Source organism: Xenopus tropicalis, chromosome 5, assembly GCF_000004195.4.
Source record: "Xenopus tropicalis strain Nigerian chromosome 5, UCB_Xtro_10.0, whole genome shotgun sequence".
Classification (NCBI taxonomy): Eukaryota; Metazoa; Chordata; class Amphibia; order Anura; family Pipidae; genus Xenopus; species Xenopus tropicalis.
In genome coordinates, this window is record NC_030681.2 from 84386920 (window position 1) to 84408053 (window position 21134).

At 35.4% G+C, this 21134-nt stretch overlaps 1 protein-coding gene across 9 annotated transcripts in view; it reads left to right on the forward strand.

The window, feature by feature from the left end:
- The window catches only part of epha7 (EPH receptor A7), a 127780-nt gene that overhangs the window by 93373 nt on the left and 13273 nt on the right, over positions 1 to 21134 (forward strand). For 2 of the 9 annotated variants that reach the window (XM_031902278.1, XM_031902280.1), the window contains 9 exons: positions 104 to 212; positions 5366 to 5421; positions 9183 to 9308; positions 13843 to 14028; positions 14464 to 14525; positions 14649 to 14669; positions 15769 to 15879; positions 16293 to 16502; positions 18840 to 18989. In XM_031902278.1, coding sequence (XP_031758138.1) covers positions 104 to 212; positions 5366 to 5421; positions 9183 to 9308; positions 13843 to 14028; positions 14464 to 14525; positions 14649 to 14669; positions 15769 to 15879; positions 16293 to 16502; positions 18840 to 18989 — 1031 coding nt within the window. The remainder of the gene's footprint in view (positions 1 to 103; positions 213 to 5365; positions 5422 to 9182; positions 9309 to 13842; positions 14029 to 14463; positions 14526 to 14648; positions 14670 to 15768; positions 15880 to 16292; positions 16503 to 18839; positions 18990 to 21134) is intronic. The other 7 variants (XM_012963531.3, XM_002934874.5, XM_012963532.3 and 4 more) reach the window with 5 other exon arrangements.

Below are 21134 nucleotides of genomic sequence, written 5' to 3' on the forward strand. Positions count from 1 at the left end.
TTTGTATGTTTAAAAAGTGAGAAATATATACATAAAAGAATTATATGCAGAGATATGCTTGGCTACTTGGTCTTATTAATATTTTTTTTTCTTTTTCATACAGCAACTGCTGTGTCTACTGAACAAAATCCTGTGATCATCATAGCTGTGGTTGCAGTAGCAGGAACAATCATTTTAGTCTTTATGGTATTTGGCTTTATTATTGGAAGAAGGTAACTATTTTTGTTGAATGCATACATTTTGAAATGTATATAAGATTATGTTCATTAAATAATTAGCACCATCCTTTAGCGTTAAAGGATCTTAAAGGAACAGTAATGCCAAAAATGAAAGTGTATTAAAGTATTTAAAGTATAATGTACTGTTACCCTGCACAGGTAAAGTTGTGTATTTGCTTAAGTAACGGTACTATAGCTTATATAAATAAGCTGCTGTGTAGCCATGGGGGAGCCATTCAACCTGGAAAAGGAGAAAAGGCACAGGTTATATAGCAGATAACAGATAAGGTCTGTAGAATATAATGGGGCTTTATCTGTTATCTGCTATGTGCCTGTGCCTTTTCTCCTGAATGGCTGCCCCCATGGCTACACAGCAGCTTTGTTTATATAAACTATAGTAGTCTTTCTGAGGCAAACACATCAGGTGTACCAGCACAGGGCAACAGTACATAATATCGTAATTATTTTTATACACTTACATTTTTTGGTGTTACTGTTCCTTTAAAGAAATCTTAAATAAATCTTGAGACAGTGGTGTAAGAATTTTCTGTAGAATGTTTTAATTTGTAATTGTTTGTTCTGTAGCTCTCTACACTTGAAACACAGGGCAGGTGGCAAAAACAGGTGCAATTTTTACATGTTCCTGTGGTGTGCTTTGTACTCCCAAAAAGAAGCTGTGCCTTGTTTTGAATGCCTGCATTTGGTGGGCAACATATGGGTGCCACCTTTAATGCCCTTAAACGCTTGTATTACCAGTATGCTCAAAATGCAGTTATCCCTTGCAACAACATATTTCATACTGCACCTTGCACAAGGTGCAAAGTGCAGCCTGCAATTATTTCTTTAAGTGGATTGTTTCTGAGTGGCACAATTTTTTTTTTTATCCTTAGGGCTCAAGCACTTGTTCTGTGATTAATAAACAAGGCCTCCCATCTCCAGTATGGAGATATAATTTCTGGGTTCAGATTTGAGAGAAGCAACATTTAAAAGCAAATAAAAAAAGACTCCAATCGGTTGATGTGCAGGCACAACAATTAGCTTTTTAAAAGTAGGGGTGGGTTCTAAGTGTTTTGGTGACAACACTCAAAAATCCTTTCTGTATGGAAGCAAAGTCTTTTAACAAATTAGGTAAATAAAAGAAAGTTAGAGAGCCCTGCAAAATAATTTTTCTATACATTCTTGCATTACACACATATAAAAGAAAAATAATAATTAATACAATAGTTCAATGAAATATATTTATAGACTAGGATTTTTGTTAAAATAGTGTGGATTCATAGTTTAGTTCATAGAATAGTTTTGGATTTTTGTATTTATACATGTGAGTCAAAGCTTAAAGAAAGTGAATTATTTTAAATGGGTACATTGTTCCTTTATGGCACACAGGGTGGCGGACATCTGATCTGCCACATAGTAAGGGGCACATTTACTAACCCACGAACGGGCCAAATGCGTCCGATTGCGTTTTTTTCGTAATGATCGGTATTTTGCGTTTTTTTCGGAAATTATCGCGACTTTTTCGTTACCAATACGATTTTTGCGAAAAACCGCGAGTTTTTCGTAGCCATTCCGAAAGTTGCGCAAAATCTGGCGATTTTTTCGTAGCGTTAAAACTTGCGCGAAAAGTCGCGCCTTTTTCGTAGCGTTAAAACTTAAAAGGTGCGACGTTTCGCGCAAGTTTTAACTCTACGAAAAAATTGCGACTTTTCGCGCAAGTTTTAACGCTACGAAAAAATCGCCAGATTTTGCGCAACTTTCGGAATGGCTACGAAAAACTCGCGTTTTTTCGCGCAAGTCGCAATGGCTACGAAAAACTCGGGTTTTTTCGCACAAATCGTATTGGTAACGAAAAAGTCGCGATAATTTCCGAAAAGTCGTAAAGACGCCGAAAAAACCACAAAAAATATGAAAAAGTCGCAAAATGTTCGTTTTCCAATCGGAATTTTTCCAATTCGGATTCGAATTCGTGTCTTAGTAAATCAGCCCCTAAGTGTCCAAAGTGCCTGAAATTCATTTTAAGTTTAGTTTTAAAGACCTGCATGGCACTAGTTCTTGTAAGGCAGGGGTCCCCAACCACCGGGCGGGGGACCAGTGCCGGGCCGTGGGCTGTGCTGATCCGGGCCACCTCTGGTCCCAATTACCTGTGAGCCCAACTCCCTGTTGTATTACACAGCCATGACAACAGCTATGTGAAGCCCAGGAAGCTTTCTACTGATTGTGACAGAGACCAAAGTACTTAAAGCTCCATACTAAGCGGCAGGGGATGTCACTACTTAGGTGGCAGTAAGAAGAGCAAGGGGGCTGGGCATGTCTAGTTGCAGGGAAACAAGCTCAGGTATCCCACTGATTTTGTATGAGCTGTATCATATTTTATAATGTAAAAATAAAGTGCATAATATAAAATGTAATAATTACATTTACATTATATATATGTAATAATTAAATTATATACACAATGCACTATTTGTGCCACCCCTGGTCCTTGAAGAAATTGTCTTGCTTGAAACTGGTCCATGGTGCAAAAAAGGTTGGGGACCACTGTTGTAAGGCATCATGTAGAAAAACATAGCTGAGCAAATGCTTATATACTTGTTAAGAAAACCCAAACTTTTCCACTAAATCTAGTCTAAAAGGGTATATTTTATGTATATATATATATATATATATATACAGGTATGGGATCCCTTATCCAGGAACCCGTTATCCAGAAAGCTCCAAATTATGGAAACCTGTCTCCCATAGACTCCATGTTAATCAAATAATTCTGAATTTTTCTCTGTAGTAATAAAACAGTACCTTGTAATTGATCCCAACTAAGATATAACTAATCCTTATTGAATGCAAAACAATCCTGTTGGGTTTAATTAATGTTTTATTGATTTTTTTTTAGTAGAGAGAGTATAGAGATCCAAATTACGGAAAGACCCCTTATCCGGAATACCCTTGGTCACGAACATTCTGGATAACAGGTCCTATACCTGTATGTGTATATATATATATATATATATATATATATATATATACAATAAGTTCAAGAATGGACAGCACACACTTTAAAGTGCAAAAGGTATATTAAAAGATCAAATTCATACTGTACACAAAGTGCGACGTTTCGAGCCCGGCCGGGCTCTTCCTCAAGGCATGTGGGCAGTAATTGCATATACAGATTCCCAAAGGAAGCTACTTATAGTCTACAGAGAGGAAATGACCACATAACATATTATACAAACATAGTACAGGGTTCCATCCCCATTTCAGTGATAACACCATTTATGAAATATACAGAGTACAGAGTTTCATCCCTGTTCGCATACATAACTCATTAGCAAAGTTATAGCATCTCATTATATTACACAGCAGCACTATGCGATCTCAATTATAACAAATCCTTAAAGTTAAACAAACAAATACAGATTATAGTCCTTATTCAATCCATTTGGATGCAGGGAATTTAATCTCTTAATCCACCATACCTCCCTCTGTTTAAGTCTCAATTCCCGGTCTCCCCCCTTCCTCTGTGGGGGAACTCCCTCCAAAACGGTATACCTCAACTGTTCAGGGGTATGGCCATGTTCTTTAAAATGTTTTGAAAGTGGTAAAATATTGTTCCCTACATTAATTGTGGATTTGTGTTGTGAAATCCGAGACTTCACCTTTTGAACTGTTTCTCCCACATATATCTTTTTACATGGACAGATAATAGCATAAACCACATATTGCGATAGACATGTAAAGTGTCCCCTCAATGCAATTTTTTTTATATATATATATAGTAAGCACAAACAAACTGCACTCACAGGACTTGTATAAAGCAAAAAAATGGTGTTTAATTCAACATTTCAGCTTAGACTCAAGCCGTCTTGAGTTAACCATGCACCCAGGCAGTACCTGGAGTTCTCTGTGTGCACCATTCCTAGACTTTAAAAAAAATACAAAAATTATATATATATATGTATATATATAGTATATAAGTAGTAAAATAAGAAAAGAGAAGTTCAACTTTTCAGGCTATGTTTGGGTAAAAATGTTAATGCCGTGGAAAATGTATATTTTTACATTTAGAGCAGGGTTTGACGGTGTATGCAAATCTGCACATTTTGGGACCTGTTTATTATGCTTTGTAAAAAACAGTGACAACATTCGCCACACATTGGCAGGCTTTGGGCCCTTTGCTTTCCACTGTAATTAATAGCTGTGCTCTTTAACATGTTAAACACATCTGATATACTAAATTATATTATCATTGTAGCAGTGCAGTTACCTATCAGAACCAATAAGCAACCAATGATGATCAGTAGATAGAGTAGATAATGAAAGAGGCATTAGGTAATAAAAGCTAATTGGTCAATTTATCTGCACGGGTTAAATTAAGTCTTTGTGCTAGTAAATCAACTCCATGATGCTTTATTTGACAGGGCAGCATACCCCCTTATTAAACAGGGAATCTTGCTTATGCTTTTGTGTATTGTTTTAGTTTGGAAAATGTGTTTTTTGTTCTTCTTGAACTAAAGAGGGCAAACAGGAAAATTAAGGTTACTCCATGTTTAAATTATAAGATTCACAGTGGACAGATCCACTGGACTCCTGCCAACAAAGCAGTCAAAAAAAAGGATGAAGGAGGGGCTTGTATATAGTAATTTAAATGTATCTCACAAGGACCAAGCATGGAATAACTTCAGCTCTGCTGTTTGCCCTGTTTGGCTCAAGGAATAACAAAACACATATATTTTTCATAGTTATCAAAATAGGTATAGATTATGTTCAGCACAAACCCTGTTCAGTTAACTTTTTGTTGAACAACAGGTGTATACTTCCCCTTTAAACTCCCTTCATCTTTTATTTTCCCAAGGAGTTAATTTTTACAGGTAGCCATAGAGTAGCACCACTAGTTCTATTCTGAGTTGCAGATAAAACATCCGTGTTTAAAACAGAATACATTTTGAATTAAGTACTACTTTGAAAATGCCGAGCCTTGCTTAATCAGACGAAATGTCACAAAATATATTATAAAGAAACCCTCCTTTACATACCAGTTTTCAAATATTCTTTTACCATATAATTGTTTTATGATAGCAAAGTCTTATTATTCTAGATGAAAAAGGGCAGGTGGGCAGTGCAATAATCAAGTTTATCTTTTGAAATCCCAGGCACTGTGGCTACAGCAAAGCTGACCAAGAAGGGGATGAAGAACTTTACTTTCATTGTAAGTGTTTGCTTTCTTTGTGGAAAAGAAATTTGCTTTATTAATATTTTTATTGTGTCGTTCTCTCCCAGGGAGCTCAGTAGTGCAGTGAAAGAACACAAATGAACCCGATTACACTTATGACATTTATGTGCTCCTTCACAAACAGTAATAACACTGACTGCTTTCTTTATATTAGCATTGCTTTTCACAGCTTCTTAAGGACCTCCCAGGAGATTTTGTAATTTATAGTTCAGTGGTCAGGTATCTGTGATCTTTTGCCTCTGGGTTTTCTCTTTCAGAATCCCTTGTCAATCATTATAATGACAACACTGTTGCCTGGTCAGAAACTGGAGCTATTCCATCTAGTATTAAATGTAATTATAAGAAAAAAATAACATTTCTACAAATGAAGTCTAAGGAAACCTTTGTAAAAATGCAAAGAGACATTATTTTTATTTATTTATTTTTAAATGGAGAAAAACACTTGTTTCTATTTAAAAAATACACAGGACCTTAAACACGATACTGAAATTAGGATTTTATGACACAGAATACAATTCATACTCATGTATGTGGATGACATCATTTTTTAAGGTGGTGGGTAAATAATTATATATACCTGAGCAAAAAATAACTTAAACTACTTGTTCTAATCTGTCATAGTGTTTCTTTTAAAGGCTACGATCACCCCATTTTTTGCACTTTGAACACTGTGTTTTGCCTTCCCAGAGTGGCAGCAAGTCTCTGCTCTTTGTTTGTTTAGGCAGCGTTCTATTCAAGAGTGGCGGGCAGGGGAATCAAGTAGATGTCTTCACTCCCTACCCGACCCCTAATTTTCATGTCATTCTGATATGCAAGTGAAGGGGCAGCAGAAATTGCACTCGCAATAGGGCCCTGTCTTTACTGCCTGCCCTAAGTAAGGCCGTAAGGTTCTCTGCACCAAGTGATGGATTTTTTTATCCAGTGCTCTGTGCAGAGAGTAAAATTCATTGGGGCACAAGTGCTTAGTAAGTGAGCAGTAAGTGGCATGCTCTTGCGCCACTTAGCACTCAAGCACTTGTGCTCCAGGGACAAAAAAAAAAATAACCCTTAATATCTGTGAACATCACAGATGTCTTCTAATACAAAATAAGAAATAGCAATTACATAATTGATTTATATTTATAGCAGAAATTAAAAAGCACCGAGAGTTGTCTATTTAATAAGTGTTTTAATCGAATTACAGATAATTGGTCTGGCATTTATTTATTTTAAACACATGGCCTGATCCTTTATGGAGATTACTTACCTTAGTAGATTTATTTAACCAGTCCATTGGATTGACATTTTTAAATATTCTTCCTTACAGATTAATATTCAAGAGCAATTGCAATGATTTTATATTCATGGATCATATTCATCCAGGGCAAGAATTACTTTTGATATTCACAAAAGCACAACACTGTGACTATTTGATTAAGTCTGGTTAAATGATCATTTTTTAGGCATAGCAGTTCAGTTCATATTTATAAACAAGCACATTGTCTAATTGTAATTTTCCCGTTTTAGTAACATTGCATGGGACTTTAAAAACACCAATAAATGATATAGTTATGATTTATGTTTAATTCTGAACTTTTGTTAAAGCATAGGTTATAAATACTAGCAATATTTTATTTTCAACTTCAGCTCATATTTTTTAAAATATATGTATATTTGTTAAGAAATACAATTTTCCTGTGCCGACTCTTCTTAGAAAAAAGGGTTACATTTCATGTTTGCTGAATTAGTTTGTCAGCCTGCATTGAAATGAAGTTTTGTGATTAATTTAATCTGACTACATCAGGGACATCTGAGCACAATGGTCACTGGCTCCTTTTACAGTTTGTCTTGTTTTATTGTTACTAAAAAGCTAATTTCTTGATTATGAATAAATGTATATTGATTTTTTATGGAGTTAAACTTGGGCAAGTCATTTTAGTATGCCGACCAAATCTTCGGACCTCTTTTGTTATCGAATCAAGCATTTGAAAAGAGAGATAAATTTGTTTACTAAAGCAGTTGCAATTTCCATTTTATTTACACCCACGATTTTCTGCAAACAATGCCTTCAGATCCTGGCCAACACTTTTTCCACGTTGGTATGCCAGAGGATCTCTCTCCTGTCAAAATGTTTTATGACAGCTTGAATAAAGAACCATCAGAGGCCCATTTGAGATGCAAGAGGTTACTTGGAATCCAGGCTGCTTATCATAAAAAATGAAACTATCTCTCATTCTCCATCTGCCTGCCTGAAATCACATTGTATAAGGTTAACTTACTGTTTGCTGTCCTCTTTTCCATTCATATATATGAGCTCCTTGACTTTACAAAAATGAGTTCAGTAACAGCAATTTAAATATTTAAATTACATATTTAAAAAAATTTGTTTGAAAAGATTAAAGACTTTAAGTTTATTTTTTGTAAATGAGAGATTGAACAGAAGTATGTTCTATCATTTTAGAATGTGGCGCATTCAGAATGTAAGAATGTGGACAGACAGTATTGGCAGTATAGATTTTGTGTAAAAGGTAGGGTTCTTATATGAGGGCGATAAAAAAAATATCAAAGTGTAGGTAACTGCCCTTTATATTGCAAGAGAAGTGTTGGTGTTTGCTATCGCTGGAGACCAACTGTTCTGAAATGTCTTTCCACCAGCACAAATAGAAACTCTGATGAAAAGTCTATCACTTCAGTTTTCTGAAGTCGCAAAAAGTTTCCTCCTGCAGGCAACTTCTTGTGACTTTGAAAAACCAAAGCCATGCAAAGGCTTTTCCACCAGCAACAACCGGAGTGGTTAGTCACCCACGATAGCAGAGATCTATCACAGGTGACTAACATGCTCTGTGGAACATCACCCTTAAAGGGGTGGTTAACTTTTAAGCTAAATTTTAGTATGTCATAGAATGACCTATTCTAAACATCTTTTTAATTGTTTTTCATTATTTATTTGTTATAGTTTTTGAGTGATTTGCTTTCTTCTTCCAACTCTTTGCAATTTTTAAATGGGGATCACTGACCTAGCAGACAAAAAACTATTGCTCTTTGTCGCTACAATTTTATTCTTACATTTTGTAGATTTTTTTTCAGGCCCTATCCTATTCATATAAAGGTAGCTTGGACCCAAATAACTGCTGAAATGTCAGACAGGAGAGCTCCTGAACTGAAAACGAAATAACTAAAAAAACTACAAATAATGAAAAAAGACCAATTGTTACTCTCTGCATCTAAAAGTTAAGTCAAAGGTGAACAACCCCTTTAAGGTGGCCATACACTATAGGATCAGCTTGTTTGGTGAGGTCGCCAAAAAGCAGATCTTTCCCCTGAAATGCCTACTTAAGTTGGGCGTAATCTGATAAATATGAGTAATCTGATCGTTTGACCTTAACCTTAATTTTGTGTCTTGAGTTTGTTCATGTACCATTAACTAATATTATTTAAAGAACAAACTAGAAATAACATAAGGCACCTAACTAGTCAGGGCATATGCCTGGATGTTGTGCTTCTCAAATTACAGAGATATGCATAACAATGTTAGATCAATCTGTTTTATTTGCTTAGTTACCAGGATAAGTAAGGATGCATTTTCCTAGTGGATTAGGTTGTAATGAGCCTTGATATACATACACACCTTATACATATTTTTTGTTTGATTACAAAAATTCATTTTCTACAAAGTGCTCTGTGAAATGGCATTCCTATCTGTCTACACAATAAGTGTCTTCCTTCCATCACAGTCCTGCTTTCTGACATCATTACAGTTAAATTTCCAGGCACCAAAACCTACATTGACCCTGAAACGTATGAGGATCCAAATAGAGCTGTCCATCAATTTGCCAAGGAACTAGATGCATCTTGTATTAAAATTGAACGTGTAATTGGAGCAGGTGAGTGAGTTTTTTTTTTTTTAATGTTCAGTATTTCCATCTGATCCAAGAGCACATCTCTTCTGTGAAATGACAGGCAAATAATTATATTTTTATAAATAAAAAGTGGTTTGTTACTGGGGGGTTTTAAAATGTGGAGCGGCCTTACAATCAAAAAAACATGAAAAGTTATACATACATTCATACATGAAAAATGTGTGTGTATACATGTTACTATTATAGTGACCTGTATGCAAACCTGCATTTTCTTTTTACAGCAATATGCACATGTTGAGAAAATGTAAAATGGCAGAAAATAGTCATGTACTTGAGGGGCTGCTCCCCAGTCTGTAAAATATAGCAGAACTCGTTATACCTTCTGTTCATTTGAATATAAACAGTCATCCTCTGTTTGTGATATAGTGTATAATTTAGGACAAAGTGGGGAATTACCTTGTCATTAAGGATATTGAATATCGTGTCACTATCAACTGACAGGATGCAATGCTTAAATCAGGGTGGATAGGATCTCTAAATTATCCAGCATATATGCTGTTTTCTTTAATCTGAGGTAAAAGCAGGCTTATGAGATTCCATGGCTGCATTAAAACGGTCTTTGTTTATTGTCTGAACCAGAAGGGCCTTGCACAAACAGCCGCATTGTGTTGGCATATTTAAGTAGAACAACCTAAGTGTAGATAACACCTAATGCCTTCTCAGAAACACAAATAAAATATTAGGGAGCCAAACTACATTGTCCACGTCTGTGCATTAGCAGACAATTTTAATCAAAGAAAAAAAAAGACAAAATAAAACAGGTGCATGCCTATAATTTGCTATTATAACATGGTTTCAAAGAAAGAGTTATTTTCCTTTCAGATATAGAAATGCTGCATTCTACTCATTTATCTAGAGTAACTTTAATACTAGCACCTTAAATACAAAGAGTAAAAGTCCCTGTTTTCAAAGGAAGTCAGCTACTACAGGGTAAAATAGGCCACTTTGCAATACATACAGTATAATTCATTTTTCTGTGTTAGTTTTTATTTAGTTGGATTAAAAAAAATATAGCCATCTCCACGTCAGGAGGCTGGTGGCACTCCTGTCTGTTGACCAGAGCTTCAAAATTAACAGGAGAAATGCCTCCTCTTTTATATTGTAAATTTGAAGCAGAAAACATGATGAAGCATAATAGCAATAAATCTATAGTACAGGTATGGGATACCTTATCTAGAAACCCATTATCCAGAAAGTTCCGAATTAGGGAAAGGCCATCTGCCATAGACTCCATTATAAACAAATAATTCTAATTTTTAAAAATGACTCCCTTTTTCCCTCTGTAATTATAAAACAAACCTTGTACTTGATCCCAACTAAGATATAATTAATCCTTATTGGAGACAATACAAGCCTATTGGGTTTATTCAATATTTGAATGATTCTTAGCAGACTCAAGTTATAGAGATTTAAATTACAGAAAGATCCCTTATCCGGAAAACCCCAGGTCCAGAGTATTCTAGATAACAGGTCACAGTATTCTAGCCATATTCTGCATATCCTTCCAAATGAATGGGAATCGTATATTGCTTATTGGCAGAAGCTACCCCACTGACAGGGAAGGGGTTAAGGCAACACTAAATGAAGGATGTTTTGTGTATCTGTCAGTATTCATTAACATTGTTTTTATTAATTTTGTCTTGCTAATCTTTGTTTAATAACTTAATAGAAATATAGAAAAATGTGAATGAAGTCTACATTTACCAATGGTTTTACAAATGATTTGCAGTGTTAAATTTCTAATTATATGAAAGACACAACTTTCTTTCGCTAATCTTCCTGAAATCCTTTTACACATTATTATAACATTTCCTGACCTATTTATGCATCCAACAAACTATTTAGCTCTGCCCTCTATAATAAGGCTTTGTACTGTGGTCCCTGTTAATAACAGCATTGTTCTCTTTTTGTTATTGAATATACCAGCTTCCTACAAATGAAACTCAGGCAAGAATAGAATCACACAGCTTTGAATAGAGGCCTACAAACTCACTCCAGACCTAAAGGGTTGTTCACACAGACTTTGTTTTCAAATCAGTTTTAATGCACGTTGAATTGCATTATCCTATGGGCTATAACCTTGATCATCTTCTACCTTCTGATTATTTTTTCTCTGCAACACACAAAAGCAGCTTAGAGAATGAGAAAATTATGGTAAAGTGTTTCTGTATAGTGGTTTTATTATTTCTATAAAGTTAAAAGAAAGACACTAACTTTAAACTATGTATGTACTGTATATTTGTGCCTGAAAAAAGCACTACTGAGACGTGTTGCTAAAAGCAGTCAGATAAATTCTGAAAATGTTACATTTTTATAATTGTAAATTGGGCTAATGGATTCAAATAATTAGTTGACTTTCTCTCTAAAGATGTAGGCATTTTGGTTAAAGGTACTTTTTCCAAGAAATGCTATGTAAGTAGTCCTAGGCTCTTTGATACTACTGAGGAGCACCCTTTCTTGGCACACCCTGCAGAAATTGTGTTATACTCACTTCTTTGGGCTGTATTTAACTGCTTACTTCAGATGATGGCTGAGTTCCCCTTGCATAGAAGGATACTGGGAACTGGGATTTACATTGCAGTGCCTCCACGTAGTGGACATTGAGGAGCACACCTCAGGGAGATTCCACTAGAAAAATAATCACACACAGTTTTACATCAAAGATAACTTTTTATAACAAGTTGAAAATGCAATTGTAAAATGAAATCAGTAATAAATCCTGCTTTGGGAAACCCTTGTGGTTTTAGCCAACTACTGGCTCAGTCTCTCCCAGGACACAGTCCCACACTCCCCACTTGGAGGAAATACCCTTGCCCAGTTCAGTCCCGTCAAAGTCCCTTCCCTAGTTTCCCCAGGTAGTGCTACCTGCCCCAAAGTACCTCTCCCTTTGGATAGGCAGTTGCTACCATGTAGCAGGCACTCAAGAAACACCTGTCCTTACACAAGTGGGACATACACCGGAGACATACACCGGAGATAACAGTCACCAGCAGACCTCTCTCCTTATGGTCTGAAACTCAATGCAAGGCAGAGTACAGGTGCTGGTTGCTCACTCACGGATCTGGTCTCTCTATCTCTCTCTCTCTGGGACTGCAGCAGGGCCCATTTATAACCTGCTGGTCCCGCCCCTGAATTTTGGCTCCAAAGTCTGGCACTCCCTTTTTCCCAGAAGTGCACTGGGACTCCCAGCCAATGAGTTTCTCTCCAGTCTGTAATTGGGCTGCATGATGTCACAGAGAGCTGACTAGTGTCTGAGTGCCATTTGTTGATTTTGCATTTGTTGCCGTGTGCTACTAAAACACCATGATTTGCCTTGAATACAGTGTAAAAGCTCTTTTTTGCGCTTGGCCCATGTTTTTACCTGAAACTGTATATGTATATATATATATATATATATATATATAGGTATATATATGACATGATGCAAAAACAGTAACAGATGGTTAATTAAGTGGACTGAAGCTGTTAATGGTATACCATCTAAATGTGGTATATTGTATCCACCTATTTTTATTTAATGGATAGGCACTGAAAGTAGTGCTTTGTATATCAGTGTTCTTGTTGCTTAAACTATTAGGTTATTTTTAAATACTAGGAACCTCACAACAGGTCTTATAAAGCAACAGCAAGTCAACAAATTGGGTGTAAATTCTATTTGTTCAAAATTTTTTACTCACAAATTTGGCCCACCTCTCTATCTACAGTATGATTTCTCAGCATCCTGTTAATTTCCATTGGGTTGTCCACCAATCATATTTAAATAGGGGTGGCACAAGAGGCACAAAGGGGTAATGGTTGCTGGGAGTGGATAGGGTGAAATGTAGCAGGGCATGGCTGGGTGGATCAGGGGTGTAAACGTGTGTAGGGCTTATAAATGAGGCCACTTCAACTTGTTGGCATGGCCCACCTCCCAGAGGCCAGGCTGACCAAGCTGGCAGGGTTCCCTTGAAGGTGATATGGGGTTCCATCTTTACTGATGACAGCCCTATATTTAAACAAGCATAGTACCAGAGGTAAAACTGCACACTCTAGGCTGTATAAGTAGTATGAAGGCGAGATGTGGCCCCAGGGCAGCTGAGCAAAAGCTTACCCTACAACATGAGTAAATATTTTAAAATAGATATTCCATCATTAATTGTAAGTGGCTTCATGGCATTAAGCTAGCCATAAGGTTACATAAATGGGAGGAATTTTGTCTTTAAATTACTCTGCATATACTGGCTATTAGTGAAGTTCAAAGCATTAACTAAAGAATGAATAATATATATAAAAAACATATAACATTATCAACAAACCAAAACAGTGCTCACTTTGTGGCACTCATCAAACACTGTTAGACGGTTCATAGTTTTGAGTTTTTCAGCCTTTGATTGTCAGAGAGTTATTGTTTGGTAGATTTTACATTCTGGCAATGCTCAGAAACAAAATGTATTTCAATTAATTGTATGATTTATTTTGAAAATGATCAATATATATATATATATATTTACCATTTTAGGAGAATTTGGTGAAGTATGCAGTGGTCGACTTAAGCTTCCTGGAAAAAGAGATGTACCGGTTGCCATAAAGACACTTAAAGTTGGCTATACGGAAAAACAAAGAAGAGACTTTCTATGTGAAGCCAGTATAATGGGACAGTTTGACCACCCAAATGTGGTACATTTAGAGGGAGTTGTTACCCGTGGTAGGTACTTCTTGTCCAGCTTTTTTGAATACTCTTTTAATACAAAAAGAACATGCTTAGTTTTGCTGTACTGAAAATATTAATTTGTTATCAAGTCTAATATTCTATATTTAAAGAATGAGTGTAATAAAAGTAAAATATAATAGTATATGTCTGAAATAAAAAACAATCTTGCTGTGTTTATCATTTTTACATCATTATGTTCTCCCTATGCTTAAAAAAATTGCAGTGTCCAAAGTTTTCTGACATTTTCACTTTTACAATATATATGAGAAAATCCTTTCCGTGCTTTACATAGATATTGAAAACTGCCCATCTCATTTCTTTTTCTGCAAGTTGTGATATTGAAACTTTCTTGTGAAGGATGTTTCTTATCAAAGCTGTTATGCTTTTTATATGCCTGGGTGTGTTTTATGATCATTGTATTTCTTTTAGGAAAACCTGTCATGATTGTAATAGAGTTCATGGAGAACGGAGCACTTGATGCGTTTTTAAGAGTGAGTACCATTTATGAGTTGCAGAGTAATGGAAACTTAGCATTTTATTTACATGTTTAGAAAACATATGCTTTTGACATCCAGGATTGAGCCCTACCAACAGTGATTTTTTATTATTTCTAGCAGCAGCAAAAAAAAGGAAAAGTATGCCCAATTTATTTCATATTCCATATATTTTGCATGAATTTATAGCTTCATAATATACTGTGCGCATGGTTCATTCTTTCACATTTGCTGCTACTGTACATATATGTACAATCTGACTTGGCCAAAAATTCTATAGTGTTCATGCCTGTATCAAATGTGCCCCCATTGAGACAAGTTTCAGGTATAAGTAAATGCTTGCACATAGAGAATGTTCCATGTACTGAATATGTTGCATCCTCCTGGCTTTAAGAAAAATAAACATTTTTATTCCAAACATTCTGTTAGTTTTCATGACTACACCATTAGGCACCCTGTGTCTTTTTGCATTTAGGAGTGTGGATAAATATAACTATTATAATGATAATTTTGTTTTTTATACAGTAGATTATTTTCACAACATTTTTCATCCTAATTTTGCATTTTCCTGGAATTGACACCTTTCAAAAAAATATATTTTTGCATGGATGTTTCAAAGAATGTGTGTAATCTATTAATTTGGGTAATTTGTCTCTATTATTGGCAAAATAAGGTTGTTTGGTTATATAACTATTGCTTTAAATGCATAAATTTGCAAGAGAAAGCAAGCAGTGAATGTCAAGTCACATTGTCAGCATTGTAATTACGAAAGCTGAATTCATGTACAGGTATGGGACCTGTTATCCAGAATGCTCGGGATCTGGGGGTTTTCGAATAAGGGATTGTTCCGTAATTTAGATCCATACCTTAAATCTACTAAAAAATCGTTAAAACATTAATTAAACCCAAAAGGATTGTTTTGCTTCCAGTAAGAATTAATTATATCTTAGTTGGGATTAAGTACAAGATACTGTTTTATTATTACAGAGAAAAGGCTAATCAGTTTTAAAAATTAAAATGATTTCCTTATAATGGAGTCTATGGAAGATGATCTTTCTGTAACTCAGAACTTTCTGGATGCCAGGTTCCCGGATAACTGATCCCATACCTGTGTAAAATCACTAATAGTGAAATATAAAAATCTGTCACCATCTGTGTCACACTGGCATTCTCTATTTAAACATTGCTTAGACACCCTTATAAAATGCCAGGTCAACTAAGCTGTCATCTTCTGCTTTAGAATTGTTTGGAATGGTTTACTTCACCTCCAAAATCTAAACGCTCAGGATCTACTCAGACAATGCCATTTGTAAAAGTGCAGACACTAAATACTCCAGGAACAAATGCACAGGTAAAAATCTGAATCATCTCTAGCAGTCATAATAATCATAAATTCATATCTGTCCATCCTTTCATTTAAAAAAAAATCCATATGCAATCTCTCATTGTTAATGATTAAATGCAACTAATGCCTATATTAATAGGCATGTAGTTAGAGGACACCATTGACCAGCTGAAAATTTCCTAAAAGTGCAAGCAGACTGTCTCTTTATTTTGTCTTCTTCCTACCACCATAAATAATATCATTCCCGCTACACAAGTGGTTCCTAAGCTGTATTTTACTTCCTGCACTTGCTTCTTGCATACATTGATACCACCATTAGCTCATCATTATCATGAATATATTATACCATTGGTGTTATGTGGAATATACATAAAGCTTTCATGCAGTCCTAACATACAGAAATATTTTTATCCCATTAGAAACTTGATGGACAATTTACAGTAATTCAGCTGGTTGGAATGCTTAGAGGAATTGCAGCAGGGATGAGATATTTGGCAGATATGGGATATGTACACAGGGATCTTGCAGCTCGAAACATTCTCGTGAACAGTAACCTGGTATGCAAGGTTTCAGACTTCGGCTTGTCTAGAATTATAGAAGATGACCCAGATGCAGTGTATACAACAACAGTAAGTTCATCTAGCATAAAATATATTTTAATTAAAACAAGTTAATTTACAAATGTACAAAATCATAGGTTATGCAATAGTTTTACAAACATTGAGGTGGTTTCCTGATAACTAACTAACTATTCTTTGCCTTTGTTTTCTGTATAACTGCTAAATGTTTTATATGTAGATGAGACATAGAGGCTTGTTTTGATAAACTTGCAGAAAGTTTGGAAAATTTTAGGAAAGTATTTTCCTTCACCTTCCTAATTAGGTAGCTTACTCATAAATAGGTAATAACAGCTGAATGGCAGGAGTGAAAGAACAACTTGTTGACTGACATCTCCTTGTTTCCTTCCTAGGATAAATGCATAAATACTTATGAGAAGGAACTGAATTTTGGCCTCCCACAGTTCCTATATTAGCTGTAAATCTAAAGATAAGACTGTGTACAGTGCCACCCCATTCACACATAGAAATAAAAGCAAAGAAAGTATACAAAGTGGCTTAATTTAACCCCACAATAGCAATGCATTCTCCACATGCTCAAAAAATGAGCTAAGATAGGTTTACGCAATATATGTGCATTAAGCCACTAATGACATATACACTCTTTTTATCTGCACTTAAGTTGTAAAACCATTTTAATATTATTGTATTATCTGATAAGCATTTTTGCCTCTGCAACTCCACATAGCTACCTTAAATGCAGCAAAGGAGCTTATGAATGGTAAGGGTTTCTGAAGCAACACACTCATATTATAAGAGCAGGGTGTATGTATATGGTATTATTTTGTGTTATTAGCACTGTATTCTGAATAGTATATCTATTATCAGCAATGCAAAGAGGTTTCTAAGGCCCTACAGGAGTATGCACAGCAGCCTTTACTGATACAAAGAACCATCTTAAAGGACCAGTAACACATTTTTAATTAACAAAATCTGCATATATGCTATTAAAATAATAGGTTCACCATACTGCCCCATGACCTTCACTCATGACCCATCCCCTTCACTAAAAATTAAAAATACTAAATACATATCCTACCTCAGCAGGAAATTCCTCATGTGATATGACGCAGCCAGAGTTCCCATGCACGCTGTAAATCGAAAGTCTTCAGAGGGCAGAATTCTTAGCAGCCTGTACAGAGGAAATGTATGTTTGTGTTGTGGAGAGATGTGTAACAGACCACAATCATTGTTTTATTCACAATATATATATATATATATATATATATATATATATATATATATATATATATATATATATATATAGTTATTTCTTGAGGTAGACAAGGCAAACAGGGAAACTGAAGCCACTCCATGTTTGGTTCATGTGAGATAGATAACTATATTACCAGAGCTCTGATACCCCCCCTGCATAATAGGCTTCTGTTGATCTATGCCCTGATAGTCATCTACCTCAAACATGATGTAGCTTCCGCATCCCTGTTTGCCCTGTTTAGCCCAACAAATAACAAAAAATATAGATCTTTAAAAAAATAGTCTACAAATAAAGCCCTGAAATTGAGTCAGAAGAGGGTTAACAATTTGAATAAGTTGATTTCTGTGCTATGCTGTATTATTTTTAGAAAAAGAAAAGAGCTTTGTAAATTCTAAAGTAGCGGCATTTTTTAACCATATTTACAACTGGGAAAACATGCTGACATTTAAAAAAAAAGTAGCCCTTTATATTAGTAATGCAGGGAAACAGCACATATGATCATGAGTTTTTTTTCATCCTTTGGTGCTACTGACATTCTACATTCTGTAGAATAAAGCTAGTAAGTGGGTAGCACTGTGGCCTGGTGGGTAGCACTTCTACCTTGCAGCACTGGGAGGCCACAGTTTAACTCCAACTTGGGTGCTGTTTGCAAGTTTTTATGTGTTTGTGTGAGTTTGCCAAAATATAATGACATAAGCTTAACTGGCTCATGATAAACTGGCCCTTCATTGTGTGAATATGCTAGATTGTAAGCTCTACTCTGGTAGGGACTGATGTATAAGCTCTATAAAAATTATTATAAACACTGGGAAAATTTGCACCAGAGCAGTAACCCATGGCAACCAATCAAATGCCTGATTCTATTGTTCAGTCTGCAGCTGGCTAAAAAAAAGTCAGTCACTGGTTGGTTGCCATGCACAAAGTTGCCCAGAGTTTAAAATGTGTTGGCACTAATAAAAGATAATAAAAAGTTAATTTTCTTACAGCTTTTTTTTTTAAGATCTGTTTGCAGAATGAACGTTACATTATCAGTGGGAATTAACTTGTTTTCTTTCAATCCCAAAGAGCTAATTATTTCCTATTAAGTTAAATGAACCACATTCTAACAACTTGTATTTATTGTATCTAATCAGGGGGGAAAAATTCCTGTAAGATGGACAGCACCAGAGGCCATCCAGTATCGCAAATTCACATCAGCTAGTGATGTGTGGAGTTATGGCATTGTAATGTGGGAAGTAATGTCCTATGGTGAAAGGCCTTATTGGGATATGTCAAACCAGGATGTAAGTAATTCCCTCTGTTTATCTGTCTGTTTGTCTATCTGTCTGCCTGTCAGTACCCTAAAATAATAAGAGTAGTGCAAAGATATGCAGGTATTAAAAGGGTTTTGGAATTTTAATTTGTTAAATAACAGAAATATATAAAAAATATGAATTCTTAGTACAGTACACAAATATAATATTTTTTATACAAATCTTTATGTGTGTTTTTATTATTGTTTGTTTATGGATCATAAAGCTAAAAGAAGATATAAAAAGTCTAACTGATGAGCCGTCCTTGCAGAGTGCAAAGTTGTTAACATTTGACAGGGCTCAATGTCAAAGATTTCATGGACTGTCAAAATATGTGCAAACAAATCCTTGGGGATGGGAAAGAGAAATATTTACATTCCCTAGATACTCAGTAAAGTTTTATTTCTTTGACACCTTCTTCAAATACGACCAACAAACATAAACATCTCTGACAAGAATACAAAGTAACTGTATAGCTGCAGCTGCTTAACATTTAAATAAGCAAGTGTTGCTGCGTTATCTTTTATTGTTTGGCTAGCAGAGTAAGTGGATTCTCTTTAGTATTTATCCTGAAGCTGGACATAAGCTGTGAGAAGATTCAATTGAATCAGTCAAGGCATGTCGGTTTCCACACTCCTTTAAAAGTTTAATTTTAAGCTTGTCTTATCTGGAGTCCTTCTCCAATGACAGTCTCGTCTGTATGGTTTTTGTCTTTCAATTTGCTTGCATTGACAGCTATCTTTGATATTACCTCCATGCTTTATATAAACTAAAATGAAGTAATGCTGTGTCCGCCTTTACATTTCTTAGAGCAATTAGCTGATAGTAAAATGTAATACCTATATAAATATAACAACAGGCATTGAGGTAATGAGTGTTGATATATTTCTGATATTAAATAATTGAATATATCCGTCACTCAAATTACAGAGTCAGAGACTGATTCTGTCTCACTGGTTTTCAGGAAGCAATATCAGCAATGATTGAAATAAAAGGAAACCCGCAGACATTTAGAAGCAGTTAATTCAACAGAGATTTTAGTGGAAGATATTTTAAATGTAAAACCCCTTCATTCCTAAATAATATAATCATTGCTGATTGATGTCCTCAGATCATATTAGTACTTAAATATTTTATATCTATCGCATGACTCATTAAAATGAGCATGATATAAAAAATAACGTAGCTACCTTCTTTAAAATGAGGATATAATAAGTCACCTTAGGGTTTTATAACCTGTATAAAATAGCTGAACCTATTGCTTATTGCTTATGTGGTTATAGAACACGTCTGTGGCTTCCAGTATTCTTGTATTTTACAATAGAGGGTTTATTTTCTTATAATTTCTTTCTAATTCATGTTTATTTTTTTCTGAGTAGTAAACAGGTAGAAGCTATGTAATGAATGTATTGTTACTTGGTTCATATTTGGGAACAGTCTGATGGTGTATCTCTCTTGGGCTCTCTAGTTGCTGGTTAACGGCAACTCCTTTAAAGTTAAAGTTACTTAATGAAGTACAAGGAACTAAATATGTTACTGGAAATGCTGGTGCTGGTATTGAGGAGTTTTGATTTTAAAGGAAAAGGAATGGTAAAAACGAAATAAGCTTTATCAGAAAGGTCTATGTAAATACAGCCATAGGCTCACAGAATAGCTGCACGGACTCCTCTATCAAAAAAGACACAGGAATTATTTTCTTCTTTTTTGTAAACATGTTCTCCTGTGTCAAACTTCCTGCTCTTAGAAAAATCCTTCAGGGCATGTAAATGAGTCTGCTCAGTTTGCTCCTCTCCCACTCCCTTCTGCTTCCCCTCCCATTTAGAATGTGCCCCCCCTCCCAGCTGTGCTGTGTAATCTTAGCTACCAGGAGCTACAGCTGCAGCACTGAAGCTACTGAGACCAAGCTAAAATGGCAGCTGCTATCTTAAACAAACAGAGGGAGCTTCTAGAGCGGTTTACTCAGGTATGGTAAAGCTTTCTGCAGAAGAAATATAGTGTTTTAGCTTGCACTATTGTAGCTAATCTATTGGCAGTAAAATGCCAACATGCCTTTCCTTCTCCTTTAATGAGGAGGAAATTATGTATTAAGCAATGCAGTGGGAAAGGAGAAATCAATAAGGTGGCTCAGAAAAAGAA